Source organism: Zootoca vivipara, chromosome 6, assembly GCF_963506605.1.
Source record: "Zootoca vivipara chromosome 6, rZooViv1.1, whole genome shotgun sequence".
Taxonomy (NCBI): Eukaryota; Metazoa; Chordata; class Lepidosauria; order Squamata; family Lacertidae; genus Zootoca; species Zootoca vivipara.
Window position 1 is genome coordinate 69,536,382 of NC_083281.1, and position 25,578 is coordinate 69,561,959.

Below are 25,578 nucleotides of genomic sequence, written 5' to 3' on the forward strand. Positions count from 1 at the left end.
CCTGCTCCAGAGGGTAGGACCCAAACCAAAGGCTTCAAGTTACAAGATAAGGTGCTGGGACGCACTGCGGCTTAAGGGCTGTGTATGATTACTGTAGGATCCAACAATGTCACACTCTCAGTTCAGCAGCGTAATCCATAAACCGCTTCACACGATCCGGGTCAATGTTATTTGCCCAATAGCTTTCTTTCTTGAAATAGGAACCAACGATCAAGGCATTTGCACCCAAGTAGTTCTTCAAGTTTTCCAGAGTCACTCCAGATCCAACCAGCACTGGAATCTTCACAGCACATCCAACTTCTGGAGAAAAGTAGGGAAATTGATTAAAAAATCCCTATAAATGAAGGCAATATTTTAAGTGTGTATTTCAATTCACAACTTCACGTAATTCTAAGGTTTAAGGGACATGGGTCCAGTTCAAATGTATTTATCAGGGGTCAGCAACCTTTTTCAGTCGTGGGCTGGTCCACTGTCCCCCAGACCATGAGGTGGGGCTGGACTATATTTTGAAAAAAATGTATGAATGAATTCCTATGCCCCACAAATAACCCAGAGAGGCATTTTAAATAAAAGCACACATTCTACTCATGTAAAAACACCAGGGAGGCCCCACAAATAACCCAGAGATGCATTTTAAATAAAAGGACACATTCTACTCATGTAAAAACATGCTTATTCCCGGACCGTCCGCAGGCTGGATTGAGAAGGCGATTGGCCAAATCCGGCCCCCGGGCCTTAGGTTGCCTACCCCTAGGTATTTATCATACATCTTCTTAAGAAATGCACGAGGCTTTTGCCCACATGCTCCATCCTGCTGCCATTCTATCCTTCCTCGGACCTTTGGAGCAATCAATCACAATTGCCTATCACTTCCAAACCAAATAAAAAAATTCCTTCCAGCAGCACCTTAAAGACCAACTAAGTTTTTATTTTGGTAGGAGCTTTCGTGTGCATGCAGACTTCTTCAGATACCTTCTTCAGATTCTTCAGGTATCTGAAGAAGTGTGCATCCACATGAAAGCTCATACCAAAATAAAAACTTAGTTGGTCTTTAAGGTGCTGCTGGAAGGAATTTTTTCATTTTGTTTCGACTACGTCAGACCAACACGGCTACCTACCTGTAACTTCCAAACCACTAAACTATGGTTCTCAGGACAAACAAAAACGAAAACCAAACCAACTTCACTCAGTGGTTTAAGGTTCTGACTTGTTGGTTTCCTGACCACTATGTTGTGATTAACCCAGAAAATCTTCATATGGCCATCGTCTCCTGTAACGCCCAAATTGGGGAATGGGAAGCACAAGAACAGGGTATGTAGCAGGCACAGTTTATTAAGCAGAATGTGTGCATTCAAACCAGGACATAGAAGAGCGTTCTAAGGAAAGTCCTTCTCTATTATGAACCCAGAACACAAGGAATAAAGCACTAGGGGGAGCTTTGAATGAACGCCTATCCACCACCCATGACTCACGATGTCCTCACTTCAGCTGCTCTGACAGCAAACAACATATGTTTTCTCTAGGCATAAATACCAGGAGGCGCTAGGGATTTTGGCCTTCCTTCGTCAACAGCAAAAACTTTGCTGAAGTTGGTCTCAAGTAGCCCAGTGAGGAAGGGATCCAGTCCAAGGGCCAGACACAGAAGAGGCTAACCCTCCATAGGCCCCATTGACTGGATGGCACAGCTGTCCACCTAGCATGCCAAGGGATGCAAAGCTCAAGCTTCTTCCTCGGCATACTCTGATTGAATCCAAGCTATGGCTGCAAAGAAAGAATCTGGAGTACACTCTAAAGCAGGCACCCCCAAACTTCGGCCCTCCAGATGTTTTGGACTACAATTCCCATCTTCCCCGACCACTGGTCCTGTTAGCTAGGGATCATGGGAGTTGTAGGCCAAAACATCTGGAGGGCCGCAGTTTGGGGATGCCTGCTCTAAAGTCTGCTCCAATTTATTCCTTTGCAGCCAAGTGGTTGTCTTTTTAAGGCACCTTTTTCTGTTCCCATGCAGGACGGCAGAAAAGTGTGCCAAATAAAAACAATAACATCAAATTGGGAGCATACATACGAGTCTTTCAGTGCAGCCTCAGGGTGAACTTGCCTGCACCCAATGTCATATGATGTCAAGCATGCGAAAGATGGCTGTAGTCCGCTCAAAACAGCCAGGGAGACCAACCTACAAAGCCTGGTGGACCTAATTAAGCCCATGGACTAAAGATTATGCCTCACTCCTATGAGCGTCTGCAGCAGAGCTAAGAGTCCCTCTGCACTCTGCCTCTTGCTCAGGCATAGGCAAACTTGGTCTTCCAGATGTTTTTGAGACTACAATTCCCATCATCCCTGACCGCTGGTCCTCTTAGCTAGGGATGATGGGAGTTTTCGGCCCAAAACATCTGGAGGGCTGAGTTTGCCTAGGCCTGCTCTTGGTGGTCTGCTCCATTACTTCTGCCTTTCCCTATTCCTGGGCTGACCTGTTACTGTAAGTGTTAACATTCCTCTTTATACCAAGATGTATTCAGTAACCACTGCACCATATGAAATGCTGTCATTAAACTGCCATGTAGCACACTGTATTTTTTTTTTAAAATTGCTCCAGTAATTCGAAAGAGCCGGCAAACACAGCAACAAGGCATACAACTCCCACTTCCTATGACCAACATAAAAAAAAAAGGAGAAGCATAGCAGTGCTGGAAGCAAATGTGATATAATCTCACTTTCCTCCCTTTTCAGTTCAGCTTTCAAAGAGACAAGTGATCAGATCAAAACACAAATTGGCTTAAGCTGTCAATGGGTTTATTTTGTAATATGATGAAAGGAATCCAATTGTGTCTACACTTAAGCAGCAGCAGGGTTCCAGTGGCACAGGCAGGCTCAATTTGCTGTCATAGATCTCCATTAGAAGATAGACAAGCACTCTCTCTCTCTCTCACACACACACACACATCTTGTTTGCTTTGTTTCACCATGCAGCTATGCTATCTACCTGTGAGGCCACAAATGCCACTCAGGAGCAATTACAGGAAAGAATCCACACCCCATGTAGGTGTGTAGGTGTGTCGCAGAAACCTCCAATGTATTGTTTTCTTGGAATCACAGAATTGTAGAGTTGGAAGGGATCCCAAGGGTCATCTAGTCCAACCCTTTGCAACGCATGAATCCTGTTCCCAGTTGTTCTTGGGCGGGCTCAAAATACTAGCCTTCTGGCCAACAGCCCGACGCATTGATCCATTGCACCACCTGGGTCACTCCCTTCCATTATCCCCATTCAAAAGAGAAGGTAAAAAAAACTGTCAGCGTTGATTATATTCTGTGCTTGAAAAATCTGAACTCCACACCAAGGAAATAACAACAACAACAACAACAGCAATCCCCCTATTTGAAGAAATCATGCCCGTTAGATGTATTGCAGATGACATTCCTTGAATGATACCCTGCAGCATTTCACAGAATTTTAACACTTTAGATGGTAAAAGGCAACTAGGTTAAGAAAGTAGATAGTAAGTTGGCCAAGACTACATTTCTGTAGCTACTGCGAGTCCAAAAAAACCTTTGGTTTTGGAGATATCAGGCTATTTTGCATCACTTTTAACAGTCATGGCTTCCACCAAAGGGTCCTGGTGACTGTAGTTTGGCATCCCCAAACTTGGCCCTCAAGATGTTTTGGGACTACAACTCCCATAATTCCTAGCTAACAGGACCAGTGGTCAGGGGTGATGGGAGTTGTAGTCCCAAAACATCTGGCGGGCCGAGTTTGGGGATGCCTGTTGTAACACAAAGTTTCAGTCCTCAGGATTCTCCGTGGTGGTTAAAATGGCATAACAGTTACTTAAATGTATGGTGTAGATCAGGCATCCCCAAACTTCGGCCCTCCAGATGTTTTAGACTACAATTCCCATCCTCCCTGACCACTGGTCCTCTTAGCTAGGGATAATGGGAGTTGTAGGCCAAAACATCTGGAGGGCCGCAGTTTGGGGATGCCTGGTGTAGATATAAACTTATTAAAGCAGAAAGTGGCTTAAACTGAAGCTGAGAAGATTTGAGCTATATAGAAGGAAGAATGCGGCAGAACACTGGAGCACTAGAACGTATTGCCTAAAGTGGTGGCAGTATGACTCGGAACACCATCTGCTGGGAATCAACCGCACGTGAGCACAACACTATCACCCTCACGCACAGCTTGGGCATCTGGTTGGCCACTGTGAGAACAGGATGCTGGACCAGATGGGCCATTAGCATGATCCAGAAGGCGCTTCTGATGTTGTTGTTTTCAAATCAGTGGGAGTCTTGAAGAGCAGATTGGATAAATGGCTGGATTAGTTTGGCTGGATCTTGCCCTTGGTGGCAAAGTTGGCTAGACAGCCTTCCTAAAGGAACAAGTGCCCATTTCAGAAGACCGGAGACCTTTGACAAAGAGAACGATATATAGGACTCTTCCTTATTTCAAGAGGTTGTCATTGCTGACTCGTGAATCAATGAACTAATTGGGGATCAAAACAGACTATTTTGCCTATTTGAAGTAAGGACATCAGGGCTAGCATCTTTGCTCCCAAACCTATCAGGCACTTTTTGCTCCAGCTGCTTTCTAACAGGACATACATCAAGCATTTGGAACCAGCTAGCAAAATCAAACTCCCTCTGGTGTCCAGTCACTATTATTTACACCCCACTCTGTCAGATGTTGTTCTTCCTGCTGGAATGTCAGACCTAAGCGCAACCTCCGATTTCTTGCCATGTTACGAGTTATGTTTTTTTTATTTACCTTCATTAGAGATAACCTTTTAAGAAAGGTTATGAAGAATGTCATCATTCATGAGCAACAGCTATCAAAAAGCAAGACTTTCCGTCTTTTTCTTTTTTTTAATTAAGAGAAATGAGAAATATGTATGTACATATCCACTTTCCTGGCTACCGGCTTAACACGACAGCTACTTATACCTGACGGGAACTGAAACATTTGCCACAACTGGCAAGAGAAAGGATACTACTGGTAACATACACCCTTTACATTGGAGAAAATGAGGTCCATTGCATTATACTGTATAAGAGCTAAAACAATGGACACACGTCATGTGTGAAACAAACAAATCTGCACGCACTGATTAAAAAAAAAACAATACAGTGTATGTAAGCAAGCAATACACCCACAGAACATTCGGTTTTCCAGGGTTCATCTGAGTTCAGAATCTAGCAAGGGAAACTCTCTCTCTCTATCAATAGTGAATCTGTATACTTCATGTGCCATTGCAGGCTTTTTGGTGGCTGATCCCAGATTTTGGGACTCCCTTCCTAGAGAAGCTAGACTGGCTGCCTTCATCTTGTTCTTCCACTGACAGGTAAAGATTTTTTTATTCCAACAGGCCTTTCGAAACCAACTTTTCTTCTTTTTCATCATCATCATCATCTTCTTCCTCCTCCTCCTCCTCCAGGAAAGGGCTTTTAATAGCACTGTGATGTTTTTATTCTTTTCATTATCTGTATTTTAATAGATTTTTTTACAACGCTTTAATTCCATTGTAAAGGTAAAGGTAAAGGGACCCCTGAGCATTAGGTCCAGTCGTGACCGACTCTGGGGTTGCGGCGCTCATCTCGCATTATTGGCCGAGGGAGCCGGCGTATAGCTTCCAGGTCATGTGGCCAGCATGACAAAGCCGCTTCTGGCAAACCAGAGCAGCACATGGAAACGCCGTTTACCTTCCCGCTATAGCGGTTCCTATTTATCTACTTGCATTTTGATGTGCTTTCGAACTGCTAGGTTGGCAGGAGCTGGGACCAAGCAATGGGAGCTCACCCCGTCGCAGGGATTCGAACCACCGACCTTCTGATCAGCAAGCCCTAGGCTCAGTGGTTTAGCCCACAGTGCCACATTGTACTGTAGTTTAATTACTTTTTAATGATGCTCTTTCGTGTGCCTTTTCAGCTTTTTGTATTTTGTGTGCTCTGTTTTATCTGTAAGCTGCCTTGAGTCTGTGGGAAAGGCAGGATATAAGTAAATACAATAAATTTAATCGTCATAATCATACTACCTTCCAGTTCTTTGGGATCTGCCTCCAATCCAGTGGCAGCTCCAGTCAATATGACCCCGTCAGCCAGAAAGAATTCAGCAGCCATAGCCGTCTCTGCTACACTGACGTCAGCTGTCAGAGCGTGAGAACTGTCAACAACAGAAACCCAACCTGTTTACTTTTGGCAGCCATACTTGTAGTTGCTGAAGCTTTCCTCCCCTACCACGAAGTGGAGGGCCAGCTTTCCAGAACCATCATAATGTAATAAATCAGGCATCCCCAAACTGCGGCCCTCCAGATGCTTTGGCCTACAACTCCCATGATCCCTAGCTAAGAGGACCAGTGGTCAGGGATGATGGGAATTGTAGTCCAAAACATCTGGAGGGCCAAAGTTTGGGGATGCCTGTAATAAATCAAGGTAGTGAGCAAATCACTCATCAAGTGACATTCCACACTCACATCAGTGTAGCTGGTGTTCAGACATTCAATCTCTCCAGCTGCAATTCTATAGCAAATATTTTTAGTCCACACATTCCCAGATTATATCCCAGAATGCTTAAGGACTTAAGAAGAGCCTGCTGGACCAAGCATTAATTTTTAATGCAAGTTGCATTAGGGTCACTCTGTGAGAAATACAATTATTCAACAAATAACAAATGTAATTACTATTGTTAACCATAATAGCAGCCCATCTAGTCCAGCATCGTGGGAAGCCTGAAAACACAACCTGATCACTGGGCATCCCTCTGAGTGGCAAAATCTCCTAAATTCTCACTACTTTAAAAGGCTAAGTTGGGAGTGAGATTATTTGCAGTTGCAGTAAGAGAGCCACTGGTCTATTGGTGGAAGACTCGGTTGTTAAACTTGGGGCTTCTGTCACTTGTGAGTGGTAACCATACAAATTAAATGCAAGCAAAAGCCGACTCACTGGCAGCACATGATTGGCAAGTATAGGTTTCAAACACATTTTGGCGTGAGCCCTAATTACCTGTGTTTCTTTTTAACGTCAGCAAAAAACTGAATGTGTTCTGCTCCAATTTGCTTCCGGTATCTTAGCAAGTTGCCAGCACAGGCATTCAGAATCCCTTCATCTGCCACGTGAGAAAAAACAAAGCCTTCCGCTCGAATGAAGTCAAGACCTGCAAATGACAAGAATACTGTGATAAAGCTGACTGAGGGCCAGGCAGGAACTGTAAATCACAGTCACTTACCAGATGTATCCCAGCACGAAATGGGATACATTACGAAAGGTCAGTGGTCCATTAGCACACGGAGTGTGTACACAGAAGATCCAAAATTAAATCACCGCTCGGCTGTGATGTTTGCTAGGTGACCGTTTGCAAGTCACTGTGTCTTGGAACACTGATGCCCTGATTTGATCCCCCATTACAATTCATTGATTTGTTAAGTCATCAAGCACAGTACTTTGGGAAAAGCAAGAAGGTCTCTTCATCAAGGGGCTGTGCATCTTGGGTCTTCTGGGATGGACCCCTGTTCCCTTAAGAGCAGGGTGGTCAACATCAGGTCTAGGGCCAAAATGAATGGAGGGCACAGAGGGGTGTAAAGGTAAAAAATTACATCTCTTGCTCTACCAACTTTTGCCTTTGGCCCTACCAAATAAGCGACACTGGTATGTGGTCTCTGAAAGGTGATCTAGAAGGAAATGTGGCCCTTGCGCTGGAAAGGGTTCCCCACTCAGTCAATTCTGCCTCCCAGAACTAGATGCGATTGAATTAATCCAACCATTTAGCCAATGCACTCCTCTAACCGTGTGTCTTAAGGATAATATGAGTGCTAGTTTTGCAGCTCTGTTTCTGCATCTAGAAAAGACAATTCCATCACCAGTCACTATGATGCCAGGTTCTCCCTTAAAGTCATGGATTTTGCCCTGAAATCTAAGGAACTATTTTATACAAGAATCAAAACTATTGGTTGCTTTGCCCAGTACCATCCAAGCTGACTGGCAGTGCCCCTCCAAGGTTTCAGGCAAATGACTTTCCCCAGTCTTGTTACCAGATCTTTAACTGAACAAAAAATCTGGGACTTTCTACACCAGGCATAGGCAAACTTGGCCCTCCAGATGTTTTGAGACTACAGTTCCTATCATCCCTGACCATTGGTCCTGTTAGCTAGGGATGATGGGAGTTGTAGTCCCAAAACATCTGGAGGGCCAAGTTTGCCTAGGCCTGTTCTACACACACACACACACGGCTTTACCTGTCCAGAGAAAAGCAACAATGCTGCAATAAGTTACAAGAACCAGAAGGGGTTGATGAAGGCAACCTGTTGTTCCCTCACTGGTTTCCTTCTTGAGTAACAACTTGCTACTTCCTTCCTGCTTCTTCTTCGGTGTTAGACGTTTGGTTGTTGTCATTAACCTCATGACTCTGTGATGGCCACATGTAAGCTTGTAAATGAAAATGGCTTTGCTTGCCTTAGGCTTCCTTAGTTCTTTCAGCCCATATCTATTTCTGCACTCCACTGCAATATATAGACAGAACTCCTACAATACCACTAAAGAAATAGAAATTCTGGCTTCTGGGGATCAAATCCATGATTATTATTTTTTTGGAAATTATTAGCAGCACGCTCCAGTCAGGTGTGCAGAATTGTAGCAGGGAAGCTAGGAGGACACAGAAAGCAAAGGACCAGTGTTTAACTTTCATGTAATGAATGCTAATTATTACATCAGATACTAAAAAATACAATGAGGTCTCAGGTGGGGTCAATCTAACCCAGACTTGCGGACTGAGTGTTCCCAAATGTTATCAAGAGGATGGAAAAATGATAGCTGCAGTGTAGGCAGTGCCTGTATCTTTATCACCGCCATAAATGTTCCAGAGACCCAATAATATGCATCATTCTGTGCAGCCTCAAACAGATGTAGTTAATTAAATCAGAATCTACGCACAGGAAATTAGGCACTACTGAAGAACACATGGTACACCTGTTAATAATGAAGCAGTTGTGAACAAAGCTTGGCGAGCCGTTTCAGACATGGGAAAACTCTTGCCATTCCCCCTCAGAAAGGAGGAATAATCAAGATGGCATGCAGCTTTGGCTAAGACAATGACATAAATTGCTTTTTGGTGTTAAAAAAGAAAGAAAGATGTTCCGCTGTAAAGCAATGCCTCAAATAAAAAAAACCCAGAAAATAATGCTGATCTCTTTAGCAGAGATGTAAGGATAACTTTGTAGGTGGGGATAAGAGTCAGGGCCTTTTCTGTGCTGGCCTCCAAACTGTGGAACTCGTTCTGCCTAGGGGTACATTTGTCCCACCACTGCAAACCTGAGGCCATTAAAACTAAAAAACCATATATTTGGGGCTTTTGTTCTTGGAGATCTATATGACAACAGATAGCTTCATGATTGCAGGATTTTTATACAGTAGTACCTCGGGTTACAAACACGATCCGTTCCGGATCGCGGTTCATAACCCGAAAAGGTCGCAAACCGAGTGCGCCGCTTCTGCGCATGCGCAGGACACGCACGCGCCGAAAACACTTCCGGGTTTGCGGAGTTCGTAACCCGAAGTGTTCGCAACCCGAGCGGGTCGTAAACCGAGGTACGACTGTATTGTTGTTTTATTTAATTAATTGGCCTTTTTAAAAATGATTGCTAATGCTGCTGTTTTGGTGTGTGTGTGTGTGTGTGTGTGTTGTGTTACTACACTATGAAAACTGCCCTGAGTGGCCTAAGTCCCAAAAGGCAGCCTTTAAGTAACTGTATAAATGAAGAAAATAAACATTGATCCCTCAAAGTGGATGCTGGCTCTTAGATGTTAATTTTGTTTGAAGTATCCATTCTTATTTCTTCACAGTATCCTTATGCCCTATTTTTCTTCCATCAACCTCCTTCAGATCAGCTTTTGCACAGATTTTATTTTATTATTTTTTTAGGAGCAGGGGTACAATGTATTTGTATGGCTAAGGTCACCATCAACAGCCCTAGAAGAATCCAAAAGTTGAGAATGTGCGTGTAATCTAGAAACACTCTGTATTGCTTTTAAATGTTCATGATGTTTTTACATAGCTCTGACCTTTTAAGAGGGCTGCATATAAATAATTTTAAAAATAAAAAAATAAAAGCATTTGAAGACTAGATGCAGCCATGGAAACGCACTGGGAGTCTGTTTCGCACCAAACAAAAGCACCAAACTACACTACTGGTTTTACATCGAACCTTCAGTACAGCAATAAAGATGGGCTTTGCTCTCCACTTAAAACAGCCTTTAAACTGGCAGTTTTGCATACAGGAACAAAAATTAAATTATAGTTCAGTAAAGATCTAGTTACAAAAAAATTGTCATCTTAAAAAATATAAAAGCCTTGGGCAAAGATGACACCGTGACGGAAACCAGAGTGCACAGAAACGCTGTTTACCTTCCCACTGGAGTGGTACCTATTTATCTACTTGCACTGGCATGCTTTCGAACTGCTACGGTAGGTTGGCAGGAGCTGGGACAGAGCAATGGGAGTTCACCCCGTCGCGGGGATTCGAACCGCCAACCTTCCGATCGGCAAACCCAAGAGGTTCAGTGATTTAGAATAAACAAAGTGTTTATTCACTGCATTTCAGTCTAAATGCAGAAGGAGAAACATATGAAGCTGCTTACACTGAGTCTGACCACTAACTCGTTAGAATTGCCAAAACTGACTAGCAGTGGCTCTCCAGGACTTCTCCTTTGCAAGCCCTGTTTGGAGGTGCTGGCAATAGACCCCAGGACCTTCTACATGCAAAGCACTGATCTACAGGGGACATGCCACCACGGGTGACACCACAGTGGGTATGTCTCCTGTGGGTTGGCAGGAAAGGCCGTAACTCGTAGATCTGCATTATGCCACTATTTGGGTAAATCATCCAAACCAGCGTTACTGACTGATTTCTGTATATTTGTCACGGCCTCAGCCCCTACCTAGGACTGCTTGCAAATACAGTGTTGGGCTCCTGTGGAGAAGAAGCCAGCCCTCAGAATGCACACTCCCCTCAACTTCAATGCAAATTCCACTCTTTCTTCCTTGTCATCTTTAACCATGGTTTCGTGTTGCATCCACAACCAATGCTACCCAGTCAACTCGAACCAGCTGACTTGTAAACCTTAGTTGCTTACAAACCCTGGTTAAGAAGGGTGCCTTTTAAAGTATTATCCATGCCTAACATCAATGCAGATATAACCAGGGCCGTCTTAAGCCCATCCAGTGCCCTGGCGCCAAGGTCCCTCCTGCGCCCCCCCCTCCAGAGCCCCTCCAAGGACCCGGGAGTGCCAAGTGGACCGCGGCAGCAGCGGGAGGCCACCTCCGAGGACTCCATGCTGCGCCTCCTTCTCGTTTCCCCAGCGCTGGGTTCCGCTCAGTCAAGCTTCGCCACCAGCGCGCGCACCGTGGGACCAGTAAGAGCTGCTTGGGCGCTGTGCGCGCGCTGGTGGCAAAGCTCGACTGAGCGGAACCCAGCGCTGGGGATACGAGAAGGAGGCACAGTGCGGAGTCCTTGGAGAAGGAGAGAGACGCGGCGCAGCCTCTCATCTCGTGGAGCGCAGTCCTGGCCAGATCGTCGGAACCCTGCGCTCACTTGGCGCCCTTCCAGCGCCCGGCGCCATGGTTCTCCACGCCACTAGCCTCTATGGCTAGGACGGGCCTGGATATAATGAATATAAGGAAAGGGGATAGGTCTTTTTGCCAGAATCGAAATGTATGGCCCCAAAGCTGGCCCCTGATTAGCAAACCATGGCTTTCAGGGAACAGCAATACATTTGCACTGGGCCTTAGTGACTGTGCTAAATTGAGTTTGTGGTAAACTGTGTGAAGAGAACTGATAATTATGTTTGTCAGCTTATGCATGCCTAACAGCTGCCAGAGCCTATCCATGCTTACTCAGAGGTAAGTCCCTTGGGTTCAGTTGTATTTACTTCTAGCTAAATATGCATAGAATCAAGATCCAAGGGTGATGTGAATTGCTAGAAATCGGTATATAATTCTAAGTTCTAGGAAACTATTCTGAATGAAGTTGAAAAGGTAATTCAGTGGCCAATTTAATTCAATATAAATGAAGATTAGAGTGTAATGCCAAAGCAGAAAAGGGGCAAAATCATTCCAAGTAGCCTTTTCTAAAATCACAGGAAGAATGTGAAAGAGAGAGGAGAAGAAATAGTTAAAATTATTGAGTGCACCTGAATATGAAGACATATCTGCTCTCTAATCAATTCTGCATATTGACTGAAGATCCTAGTGGTTTAAGTAAACCAAAGCATTCATCTGCAACAGTGAAGTAGGGGGAAAATGGCATTATCGTTTTTTGAAAATAAAATGCAATATGTAAAAGTAGTGCCAATCTAGGAAACAGATGTTAGATATAATAGACTATTCATCTGTCACAGTTTGCATCAAGATACATTAAAGGGATTGTATAAAAGTACCGTTAATGTATGTTTTTAGCATTAATCACCTATCATTCTTGAATCAGACATATAATAAATGAAATGCTAAAACTTTTAAATGAGCATTCCAGCAGGCAAAAACAAGGCTGCATTAGAGCAATTTGTATTATTAATGCTCGTGCCATAAACAAAACTGACTTTTTGCTTAAATATAATTTCTGTGCTTTTGTCTGAAACTTACTCATAAACCAAGTTATAGTATGCCCACAATGATTCTTACTGTACACACTACTTAAGTACAACATTTGCTAAGTGCTTAAGTGTGCAGGTTTCCATCATCTCCGCAACAGGCCTGTGAATGGAGGCAGCTAGCGTTCGAAACTCCCATTGTTCTAGGCGCGTTGTGCGACAGGGAATTTCATTAGCACGAGCAGTTCCTGAGCTCTGGGCGCAGTTTAAAATTCAGATTAAAACTGCAGAGTGGAAGGAAAGGAGGACCTTTTTCTGCTTCCCCACTTCCAGCTACTTTCTGAAGATGGGAGAAGAGAACCTCTTAAGAATATTAGGGGGGTGGGCAGGGGAAGGACTAGACCATGTGGAAAATGAACATAATATTTTAGCTGAAGTTCGTTCATTTTCAGGTTTGTATTCTTGTTATAAAAAAGCATGCCTAGACATTTCATTGTTGTGCCCGTAACCTAGGTTTAAGGTGCCATTTACCTCCTAGCTTTCACCTCTCAGTTTCTAATACTGGAGGCGGCCGCTACTGTTCCCATTTCAGAGGAAGGTGACCAAAGGTGAGCTTTAAGAACACCTAATGGTTGCATAGATGAGCTAAAATTTGAATCCAAAACCTAGGATGGGCACTAGCCATTGGCCTACAGTTAATCTCCTTAAATTCAGGTTAATTTAATTTATTCTTAAGTGAATTTCATTAATTCAACAGAGGTATAATAGTTCATTACAGTAGATTACCGTGATATCCTGAGGTGTAACTGGAATTAGATGAGCAATGATAATGATTTAAATTAATCCCTTATACCATTTTATAGAACTAAATGGAAGGAAGCCATCGATGGATATTTATCACGAAGAAGCATAAAGCAGGTGTTAATACGGTTATGGGGAAAAAGAACTTATAATGTGCTTTGCTCTACAGCACAGAAAATATCCGCTGGCAAAATCAAAGAGAATATCCCACCCGAACAACACAGTTTCCTACCATCGCCTAACCATGGTTAGCTGCAGTTTACAAAGAGGGTAGAAGCCAATTTGCACCCCCTGGTCAAAGCTAACCAAGCTTAGCATCAACACTGGTGCGTGCATAATGCCATACCTTTGTTAGCTCTGAAAAAGTGTGTGTGTGTGTGTGTGAGAGAGAGAGAGAGAGAGAGAGAGAGCAAGTCATGTGTGAGAAGGAAGGAGGTTTGTGAAAATGAGAACATTATGCCTGCTCAGGGCTTGTGAGTAGGACACACATACTTGAGGGGTGTACAGCCTAAACCTCACCCTCTTGGATTTGAAAAAGTTGGTAGGTAAGCTAATACCAGTTGAGAATGGGAGAAGGTACACCCAGGGCCGTCCTTCCCATTTGGCTTAGTGGCGCAGTGCGCCAGGGCGCCTCCCCATCAGGGGCGCTGGGCTGGGGTGCCCAGCAGCCCCGCGCGCTGCTCATGTTCGGGGAGGCGGGAGTAGCGCCCGAAAGGGCTCATTTCGGTGCACTGTTCCTGGAATGTCCCCTCGCAACAGCAGGCTTGCTAGCCGCCGTTCCAACAGCACCTAGCAAGCCCGCGCAGGTGAGGGGATGTGGCGGGAGCAGCGCCCGAAAGGACTCCTTTCGGTGTCCTGTTCCCGCCAAACCCCCTCGCAACAGCAGGCTTGCTAGCCACCGTTCCAACAGCGCCTAGCAAGCGGGGGGAGGCCAGAGGGATTTTGCACCACACTGGATACCCTTAAGATGGCCCTGGGTACACCACTAAAAAGAGGTTTGCCTCAAGTGATTTATTTTACGAAGAATATCCAGTGTGTTCAACCACTGGTCTTCCTCGTGGGCAAAGGGTAAGAATACTTGGATGTGTCCAACATGTCAATCACGATCTACTGGTCGATCCCTGTGAGGCTTTGGTAGATGGCGGTCGATCGCCAGTCCCCTTCCGGCCCCGGCCCCTCTCTATTGTTGCAGAAGGGAAGTCTGAGGGGAAGCCTGAGTTTTGAAACGGAGGCTTTTATGTTGTCAGCAATCAGAAGGCTAGTGGCTGCCTCTGTTCCTTCCCCCAATAGTGTGCTTTCCCCTCCCTAAAAAAAAAATCTCAACAACTTTGAGCTGAACCCCTAAAAAACAGGGCCTTTCCCCTCCCTAAAAAAAGAACTCAACAACTTTGAGCTGAACGGGGATCGATCACTGCCAGATTTTAAATTTTAAAGTAGATCGCAGTGTCTCTGGAGTTGGCCACCCCTGCTCTATAGGAAGGCACATGAAATCCTTTATGCAGAGGAAGACTCAGAAGTACTACTGAATTCAATGGGTCATACTTCCAGGTAAATGGGTTAGGAATGCCGCTTTAGACATCCTGTATAAAATGAAGCGGTACTACTAGTGCCCTTTGCCATCAGCTTGATGTCCACTTTTTCCTTCACTCCGCAGGTATACCCCCACCCACCTCCTGACTGTGGAAATACCACACTGCTGTGGGAATAAAGCAGTCATGGTGGCTTTGCAGAAAAGTGTGATGAGCTGGAGCAAGCACGTGAGAGCCTGTGTGGTGTAGTGGTCAGGATGTCGGGCTAGGACCTGGGAGACCAGGGTTCAAATCCCCACTCAGCTTTGAAGCTCACTGGGTGACCCTGGAGTCTGGACTAGTCACTGTGTCTCAGCCTGGCCTACCTCACTGTTGCTGGGGATTAAATGAGGAGAGGCGAGAAAAGACGTACACCACCTTCAGTTCGTTGGGGGGGGGGGGAAGGTGGGATATAAATGCAATTAGACCGGACAATATACATAAAATCTGGTAAGCAGCCTGTGTTTAGGTCTCAGAATGCCAAAACAAAAAGCAATCCCAAGTCACTTCACTTACCAGCAGCAAGAGCGATGGCTACAGCCTCTTGGTTTGCAGCACTTAGGATCTGAACACCCACTGGGAGACGGGGGCACGTCTGTTTCACAGTGGCACAAATGACTGCCATGGCTGCAGTGATTTCTGCACCAACACCAACTGTGTACGGCCGATCATGCATATTTTCTACAATCAAACCATCCTGTTGGAATTAATATAGAGCTATTAAAAATCAGAAGAGCTGCTCAGAAATAAACAAGAGGGATCTGTGTGCAGTGGATAAACTGGCAGATAACGCACAAGGAATTTCACTGCAGTCATGCACAGCAGCGCAGAAACTGCCTTCTTAGCACAGAATCTGGAGCCTTATACAGTATTCTAGGACTTCTCGGTTTCCACTGCCAGAAAAGTGCTTATGTTGCAGGAGAAAAGACTGGTGAGCTTTTATTAAATCTGCAAGCCACAACCTTTGTTTGAGCCAAATTCCGTCTTTGTCATATCCTTCTAATAAAATTAGCTAAGGGAGCCATCACAAGAGGTAAGGTAGCTGGGACCCCTCCTATGCCCCTCCCCCCAGTAATTCATACAGGAATAAGGAGGAATACTACTTTAACAATGTCAATAAAAATTCCCAGTATATGTAGCCAAGCTCATTAAACAGAGTTTTAGGGGCCCCTTGCAGATAATAGCAGCAAACAAACTAAGGTGTAAAAAAAAAACCCTGCTCACCTTCAAATACTTCTGCAGAAGATAACTTTGAGAATGACTCTGCTTGTACAAACCCCCCCCCCGCTAAATGCTGACCCAACAGCATGATTTTTGTAAAACAATCATTTAAAATTAACATTGCGCTCAATTACAGTATATATCCCTTTCATTTTTTTAAATATAAACTTTATTTCTCTTTAAACATATTACAAAAAAGGGGGGAAAAGAAAGGTTTTTAAATAGAGCTACATTAAAAAGTAACTCATATCAATCATAGATACAAAAATAACTCAAACAAATCATAAATACAATACAGTCACTCATCCAAAATTAAGATACAAATGAAAGCCAGGGATACCTACTAGATACTACAGTATATATCCCTTTCAAATGAATCTGAAGTGCAAAAGCCATTAAATTGTGACTTTCATTTTCTAGGTGCAAAGCAATTTAAAGTGAAAGCCTTCGCAGATGATTTGGTTTTAACATTGGAAAATCCAAAGGAAAGTGTTGCAGAAGCTATAGAAGTAATGGAGAAATTTGGTCAATTGGCAGGATTCAAATTAAATAGACAAAAAACCAAGGTTATGGCAATGAATATGACGAAAGAAGAAAAACAGGAATTACAGTTAAAACATGGACTCGACGTGGCTAAAAAGGTAAAATATTTGGGAATATGGATGACAGCAAAGAATATTAATCTTTACAGTGATAATTACGAACAAGTATGGAAGGAAATAAAGAAAGACCTGGAAAGATGGACTAATATGAAAATGTCATTCTTAGGAAGAATTGCAACAATAAAGATGAATGTATTACCTAAGATGTTATTCCTATTTCAAACTATACCTGTGGTTAAAGGTACGAGGCAATTCCAAGAGTGGCAAAAGATTTTATCAAGATTTGTCTGGCAGGGGAGAAAACCTAGAATAAAACATAAGATTTTGGTAGATAAGAAAGAAAGAGGTGGATTCGCCCTGCCAGACTTGAGACTTTATTATGAAGCGTCCTGTATCTGTTGGATAAAAGAATGGATAACTCTAGAGAATACGGACTTGTTAGATTTGGAAGGTTTTAACAATAGATTTGGATGGCATGCATATTTATGTTATGACAAAAAGAAATCACATACCGGGTTTACGAATCATGTGATAAGAAGATCTCTGTACGAGGTGTGGGAAAGAAATAAAAGGCTGTTAGAGACTAAAACACCCTGGTGGGTCTCACCAGCAGAGGTATTAACAGTTAAGAAAGTAAATATGGAAAAGAGGCGGGCCACGTATGAGGAAATCTTGACGAAAACTGAAAAAGGATGGAGTTTAAAACCTTTTGAGGACATTAAAGGAGTGTTAACAGGATGGATAGAATACCATCAAATAAATGATGTGCTTAAAGAAGATAGAAAAATAGGTTTTGAGGATAAAAGATCCAAATTTCAAATAGAAGTGCTAGAAGGCAAAACAAAGCTTTTGGCAAAGATGTATGATCTGTTGTTGGAGTGGTATACAAAAGATGAGTTGACAAAAGAAGTGATGATTAAATGGGCAAAAGATTTGGGGCATAATATTGAATATGATGCGTGGTTGAAATTATGGAATCAAACTTTAAGATTTACAGCATGTACTGCCTTGAAAGAAAATGTATATAAGATGATGTACAGATGGTATTTAACTCCAGTTAAGTTAGCTAAAATGTATAGAATGGGTGATAAAAGTTGCTGGAAATGTAAAGAGAAAGATGGTGAATTTTATCATATGTGGTGGACATGCGAAAAAGTTAAAAGATTTTGGGAAAGTTTATATAATGAATTGAAAAAGATGTTTAGATATACCTTTCCAAAAAAACCAGAAGCATTTTTGTTAGGAATAATAGGAGGAGAGATTAGAAAAGAAGATCAAACACTGTTTATGTATGCAACAACCGCGGCTAGGACTTTGTTAGCCCAAAAATGGAAATTACAGGAATTACCTACAATTGTGGAGTGGCAGATAAAAATGATGGACTATGCTGAACATGCTAGATTGACATGCAAGATTCGTGACCAGGGGGAGACAAGGTTTCAAAAGGACTGGAGTAAATATGTGGACTATATGGAGAAAAACTGTAGATCATTAAAAACTCTTGCAGGACTAAAATAAACCTTACGAATTGACCAATATGTTAAAAAAGGAACTGCAAAAAAAAGGAATTAACAAGAAACCTGCATGAAGGGAGGGGGGGAAGTCATAGCTCGGCGGAGCAAGGTAAAAGATGTGAATATAAGATTTTGTATAAAAGATTGGTTTTGTTAATTTGTTGAATTTGGAAAATTGGAATAAAATGTATTTAAAAAAAAAATTGTGACTTTCATTTTCACCAAGTCAAGCCTTAATTTTCCCAAGAGAACAGGGAGCATTGGCTGCAATAATCGAGGGATCTGATAACCAAAAGGAATTAAATGAAGACAGTAGAGATGCTTATTAAGAAGAGCTGGTGGATCTGTTTTTTGACCTGTTTTTCTACTGAGAGATTAAGAAAAGAAGCAAGTCACTATTTTCTCAGCCAAACCAAACTCAGGCCTCTTGTGAGGATTAATGGGGTTAGGGGTGGAAATACCATGCAATGCACCCCAAGTTCATGATGTCATCAGGGCGGTCATTCAATACTATTTGTGCATGTGAAAGCTTTGAGGCAGTTCTAATGCTTCACTTCCAACCAGTACCTATCCCGTAACTTCATACCACAAATTCAAATCATACTTTTGTTCCAGTTTTGTTGTGCTGTCACCCCTCCAAACAGCAAAAAACTAGGTAGCATTGAGGAAGCATCACATAACAACCAATAACGCAGAAGAAACCGGCCACAAATTCACTCTTGATTGCGTCAAGAATATGCTGCAGAAGGGGTTCCTAGTCTTTTTACAGGGGCAAGCTTTTTACAGGGACTTCCTTAGGGAGGAAGTCAACACCACTCTTCTGATCTTCCACATTTCAGCTTGCCCCATGGAAAGATCTCTCCTCTCCTCCCCTTGTGTGTTGTTCTGTTGGTTCTCCAGTCCTCCAGAATCAATTGGGGAGCATGGCAGGAGGGAGGTGATATTGCACTAGCAAGACTTGTTCTGGCTTCCATTAGTGCAACTACTTAATAGAACCTGCCCCATAGAGAATCACACTTCCCCCAAAACAGCCAAATAAGTACTGAGCATGTTCAGTAGTCAGAATTCTAGTATAAGGGTGTTGGGGGGGGGGAGAGATTTGCTTGTCTCTTTACCATTCATAATTTTTGTTTAAAAATTTAGAAGAGAATGGAAGATACTTAGGAGAAAAGGCATCATCAAAATCTAGAAGGTGCAGCCTCTACACTGACGTTTTACAAAAGGCCACATGTGAGGCAAGAAGTTCAGTGATCTGGTAAAAGCAATTATGTTGGTATATTTCCCGTCCTCTGTAAAAATGAAAGCAGAACATGGCAAAATTGAGAGGGTTCTAAACTCCTTGGAATCTGTCACTGCATATAATCTTGTCATGGCAATTTTGATTGCGTTTGGCAAAACAAGCATATCGCAGCTACAATTTTTCAGCACAGATGGCATCATGTCTGAGCATTCACTTGTTTTCATTAATATGCTCCAACATTATAAATCTTCCATATTTATTATGTTCTTTTAAAAAAGCACTAATGCATCAAACAAGCCACCTTCTATATAGAAAAAACCTTGCAGATCTGCTTTCATCAGTCATGTCTGCATACCACTTTGAGACAGGAAGATGTACTTGTAATCCTCTCTTTTCTACTCCACTGTTTCAGCAAAAATTTTTTTAAGGGGCTAGGGAAGAGTTATAGCTACAAGAAAGGCGGCAATGGATAGAACAATCACATTAGCATAGATCCCCTCAAATCAGTGGTAATACATGAGCGTTAAAATGCTATGGTCCATACAGTAATGGTATGGTAAAATCCAAACTGCACAGTAAGTAAAAAATTGCATTGGCAAGCCAGCTTTTGAATCCTCCAGAACTTTTCAACAGAAAGGCTGTTAAAACAAACAAGGGAGCAAAGAAAAGGATGGAGTGGTGTTGCTGCTCCCCAGATCTACAACTTATAATGATAACATTATGGAATGCAGACGTTTTGCAGACATAATTGGATTCACATCTCAAGGTCCAAGAAATAGTTGCACCCAGGCTACTGAGAAAAATTAAAACGTCTTGGAGTGGGGTGGGGAGAATCCATTTTTAAACTATGCACTATGTGAAGAAGTAACTCCCTTTGTCTGTTCTGAGACTTCCAACATTCAGCTTCACTGGATGACCTCAGCCTGTAGTATTAAGAGGAAGGGAGAAAAACTTCTCTAGGATTCCTTCCCCCATATCATGCATAATTTGATACACCTCTCTCATGTCCCCACACTTACTCTCCTCTTTTTCTAAACTAAAAAGCCCCCAAATAGGGAGGTTGTTCAGCATCATGATCAATTGGGTCACCCTCTTCTGAATCTGCTTCTGCTCTAGCAATATTGTTTTTGAGGTTTTGCCACCAGCGCTGTGCACAGTACTCGAAGTAAGCCACTCTATATGTAAGCTAGAACTGTATTATAACTGTATATATAACCCTTTCTCCACCTGTACTTCAAGGCATAGCTGTCAAGTTTTCCCTTTTCTCGCGAGGAAGCCTATTCAGCATAAGGGAATTTCCCTTTAAAAAAGGGAGAACTTGACAGCTATGCTTCAAGGCCACATGTAAATCTGCTGCATCTTTGACTTATCCTACATTTCCCCCATCCTTCCTTATATGCCATTTCTATCACTCACCTGTCCCAAAAATCTTTCCTGTGACATACCGGTATCTTCATCAACTCTTATCAATACACCCATCAAACTTTCTCCCATTTTTTTGGCATTCGTTCCTTTTGTCTTTTGACAGACTAAATTTAGACCTCTCGCTTGATTCTAGCTGTAAAGAGGTGCGACTTTATGAAGCCCTACAGAATGCTTACTGTAAAAATAAAAAATAAACCAATCTATTCTAATTAAAAAAAAAGAAATCAGTTGAGAAATAACACCAGAACCAAAACTATGGTTCATTTAAGTTCTGCTCGAAGGCTGGTTACTAGGGCATCACATCACCACCATGCCAGGAATTTATATATTCACTGCAGGCAGGTTGATGGAGAAGTGTGAAGCAGCACGGGAATACAGGGTGCAATGGAATGTGTAAAGCATACCCTGACCTTTTCAAAGGACATGCACCCCGTTAAAAATCTGCTGACCTATGGAAATTACTGCAACACCTAAGGACCAATGGAAATTCATTGGTACCTGACTGTTGTTGCCTCTGGCTCAAAGTGGCCTTTCAGGTCTTGCCTTCTAAATACACACAACAAAAAGACTGCTTTCCATCGACAGATGTATCACAGTGAAGTTGTGGTTGGGCAACAGTACAATACGTACAGACAAGTGCAAGCTGCATTTGCTGTATTGCCTTTTTATAAGTTAGGCTACGCTGCTCTGGAAAAGCCTTAACTACAACAGCCAGGAAGTGAGCACCAGAATGATAAAAAGACGATGGCTTGAACATATATGATATGTATGTAATAAACACATGCAGAGATGTAGAGAGTGCCTGACCATTGGTCCATTGAGCTCACTTTGTTGTGGGCCCTCCTTTTGTACCTGCTTCATCTTAAACTCCTTGATACCATGAGGAAAAGGGCGTGGCAGACTGTAACCAACTTGAAAACACAGTGCTGTGTAATTTTTGTATAATGCTACATTTTTTTCTGTATGTTTTTATTATTGTCTAGTTTCATTGCTCCCCACTCTGGGAAATATTGAATGAAGAGTGCATTATAAGTACTCAAAATAAATAAAAAAGCAACAAAAGAATGAAATTGGAACCTAAATATATATTTTAAAATGTGCACTCCAGTTAAATTGATGGATTGCTATTTCAGACTCTTTACAAAACATGATTTTTTGTTTGAATTTCAAATACACCATCACCACTTATTATCTCGATCCAGAATTAACTAGGAAGTTTCAATAAACAAAAGAGAAAGGAAGAGATAGCTCTTACAACTCCTGCAGCCCTGTAAATCTCAGCTTCCTGACAGGCTTCTTCAATGATCTGAGGCAATGGCAAGGTATTCCTTGGGGTTCCTGCAAATATAAAGTTGTCACCACACACACACAAATACATACACACACACTAACTTTTGATGCCGTCAAGGTTATAGCTATTCTATACTTTGGTAAGTGACAAATTAACCTCCCTTGTCGTAAAATCAACCAGTGACAAGAACAAATCTCACATATTGCTCACCAGCCCTTCCAGAATCCCCTTGTAATGCTTTCTTACAAATGAATACCATTTAAGTACCGTAACTGAAAAAGTGAACAATAAGGCACTTATATAAATGGCAGGACTTCATATGGACTGTAACAGGTAATAAAAAATAATAATAATAATAATAATAATAATAATAATATAGGATTTGTTCAGATACCATAATAAAATACGGTTACAGGAACGGGCCACAGTGATGCTGCCTTCCTCTTCTGAAAAGATCATAAGTTTTAGCTCCAATTTTTTAATTAACTTCAGCTCATATTACATCCAAACTCAGAAGAATTGTGGTTGATCTTAACTATGGTTTACTGAAAAAAGCCAACTTCAGACCTTGCTATAGGAAGCTGGCTTATTTCAACAGACCACAGTTAAGATGTACCACAGTTTAGGGTTACTAAACTGTGTTTAATTAAAAATGGAAGCAAATACCTCTGATCTTCTCACCGCCATCATGCCTATGAAGGTAAGGTCCAAAGCCTGTTCTTGTAATGAAGCTATAGAAAGGTTCACTAAACTTAAAAGTCAGGCAAAGTATCCTAGTTTTGTATATTCCTTTATATTAGTGTCTGGATAATTTAACAAGATACTGTCTTGGGAACAAGTCCTACATAGCCTTGGGCTAACCCAGTAAAATGCAAAGGTCCGTATAGTTAAAGCTACGGTATGGTTTTCCCAGTAGTGATGTATGGAAGTGAGAGCTGGACCATAAAGAAGGCTGATCGCCGAAGAATTGATGCTTTTGAATTATGGTGCAGGAGGAGACTCTTGAGAGTCCCATGGACTGCAAGAAGATCAAACCTATCCATTCTGAAGGAAATCAGCCCTGAGTGCTCATTGGAAGGACAGATCGTGAAGCTGAGGCTCCAATACTTTGGCCACCTCATGAGAAGAGAAGACTCCCTGGAAAAGACCCTGATGCTGGGAAAGATGGAGGGCACTAGGAGAAGGGGACGAGTCGACGACAGAGGACGAGATGGTTGGACATGAGTTGGAAGCTACCAAACTGCGGGAGGCAGTGGAAGACAGGAGTGCCTGGCTTGCTATGGTCCATGGGGTCACGAAGAGTCGGACACAACTAAATGACTAAACAACAACAATATATGATTTTCTGAGAGCAACATTTTAAGGAGTATAAAATCCATAAACACATTTCATTTGGATAACTGAACTAAGCATCAGTTAGCCATGCTTTCCTTTTACATAGTCCAAGGTACCTGGCAGTGCCTGGCATTTTTTGAAGCGCAGAACATCTTTGCCATAATAAATTTTCCCCTAGCACCTGTTAATATTCTCTCCTACCCTGTTGCTTCAAATAACAATTAAAAAAATGAGGCATTCACCTGGCAGCGCTTTCACATGGACCATCCCAATGATGACTGATCGCAATCGCCCGAAAAGCTGCAAAAACTTCATCATCTAGAGAGATGGAAAGATCCTCATAAGCATATGACTAATTGGTTTCTTTAATCAAGTAACAGGCCCCAGAAGCAACATCTTGCAAATGAGAACAGTCTGCTTTTGTTTCTTTACTTTCTTTCAAGATATTCACAACCTTCTTAACTCTGTGGGCCCTCATTTTATACAGAATAGGAATTTTATCTATAGGATATCTTACCAGGTTTTCCATCACTTGGCCAGTCCTGTTTTCTAACAGCCGCATCAGTCAATTTACACATATTTAAAACTACTTAACAGAAAAAGTAAGTTGTAATGATGGATAATTTCTTTATAATGTCCTCCGCCAGTGGGAGACATGGGAAGCAGGGCTCATTTCATCAGCTTTACTGGAGGCCCAGTTCCATCAGACACCTCCTACTCCTGAACAATGCAAGCTGGTCATCACAAGAACAGTTTTAAAAACTGGTTCTGAAGTTTGACTCCCCACCCTCCTCTTCCCTCCCAGTCCCTTTCCCCATGTGTGTCCTGCTTTTGTAAACTGTTACTGTTTGCAGGAACTGCTTTCCTTTAATTGACTGTATGTAAGCCACTCCGGGAGCCTTTTTAGCAGCAGAGTGGAGTACAAATGATCTAAACAGAAAATACAAACTTATGCCAAGGCTCCATTGTGTCTGCTAGAACAGTTGTTTTCAACCAGTGTGCAGTGGCACCCCTGGGGTGCTTTAAATGATGGTCAGGGGTGCTGTGGGCAACACTGACCTCTGTCCCTCCTTCCTCTGATGCCCTCTGCCATTTCAGCCTCCCAAAGACTTGCACAGCTGTTTGTTACAGCAACACTGGCTACAAGCTCTGGCTGGTCAGGTGTTGCTGGTTGCCAGTAGCTGAGGTAGCCTTGAAGTAAGCAAACAAGCAAGCAAGCGGGTGAGGGAGCCCAGCCAACTAGTCCACCAGCCCTTGCTCTCTGGAATGGACAGACAAGTCCCTGGCCCCTGTAGGGCAGTGTGAGGAGGCACCTCTCAATGAGAGCGGAGAGGAGGCTGACAGAACGCTCCACAAGAAAGGGCAAGGGGCTGCCAGTTCTGCAGGAAAGGGTGACATAACTGGGCTCCTGAGCCCCACGGGGGTGCCGCAGAAAGAATGCAGTTGGTCAAGGGAGCCATGGACTCAAAAAGGTTGAAATCTTCTGCTCTAGGGAAACCTTATTCATTGATCTCAGACATGTGTTGTAATCACTGCTACCAGCAGAAGGCACTCTGCACATGATCAGATGCGTTTCCCCCGGGGAGACTCATTCTCCGAGTCCTAAAAAAAGTGTTAGAAAGCAATAGAAATACTTAACAAACTGAGGTCCCTTGCAAAAGCCCGGGCCCCGGGTTTGTATGCTTGTTTGTTTTTTACATATTAAAAGCAACTCATTGCACGATCTCCCAAAGAAAGCTCAACAACTTATTGTGCGGTCTCCCCCAAAAAGATCCTGGGGGGGGCATTTAAAAAAATCCTGTTGATCTTTCCTCTCAATATCCCCACTTCCTACTCAATTGGTAATCAGCCGCACTCTGTTTATGCTCAGAAGCACCGAGATACTGGGAAGTCGGAGGGAAGAAGGGGGTGGGGAGTAGCCGACCGTATAGAGAGGCGTTTCCTCGCGCTCTTCCCGCTCCCAGACGAGGAAGGAAGCGACCGCCCGCTTCTCCTTCCTGCTCAGCAGCAGCAGCAGCGC

At 42.9% G+C, this 25,578-nt stretch overlaps 1 protein-coding gene across 2 annotated transcripts; it reads right to left on the reverse strand.

Annotated features, from left to right (window-relative positions):
- On the reverse strand, positions 1 to 25,570 carry LOC118087211 (uncharacterized protein F13E9.13, mitochondrial). Of its 2 annotated transcripts, none has more exons than XM_035119653.2 (7): positions 25,483 to 25,570; positions 23,801 to 23,876; positions 22,188 to 22,270; positions 15,447 to 15,627; positions 6,988 to 7,138; positions 6,021 to 6,148; positions 1 to 300 (listed from the first exon to the last, which is right to left on the reverse strand). In XM_035119653.2, exons 2-7 carry the CDS (start codon positions 23,874 to 23,876, stop codon positions 110 to 112), a joined length of 810 nt encoding a protein of 269 aa, XP_034975544.1. In that variant the 5' UTR covers positions 25,483 to 25,570; the 3' UTR covers positions 1 to 109. The 2 variants fall into 2 exon arrangements, with proteins under 2 accessions (XP_034975544.1, XP_060132077.1); XM_060276094.1 differs by lacking the exon at positions 25,483 to 25,570 and adding an exon at positions 24,618 to 25,388.
- Positions 25,571 to 25,578: the final 8 nt, after the last annotated feature.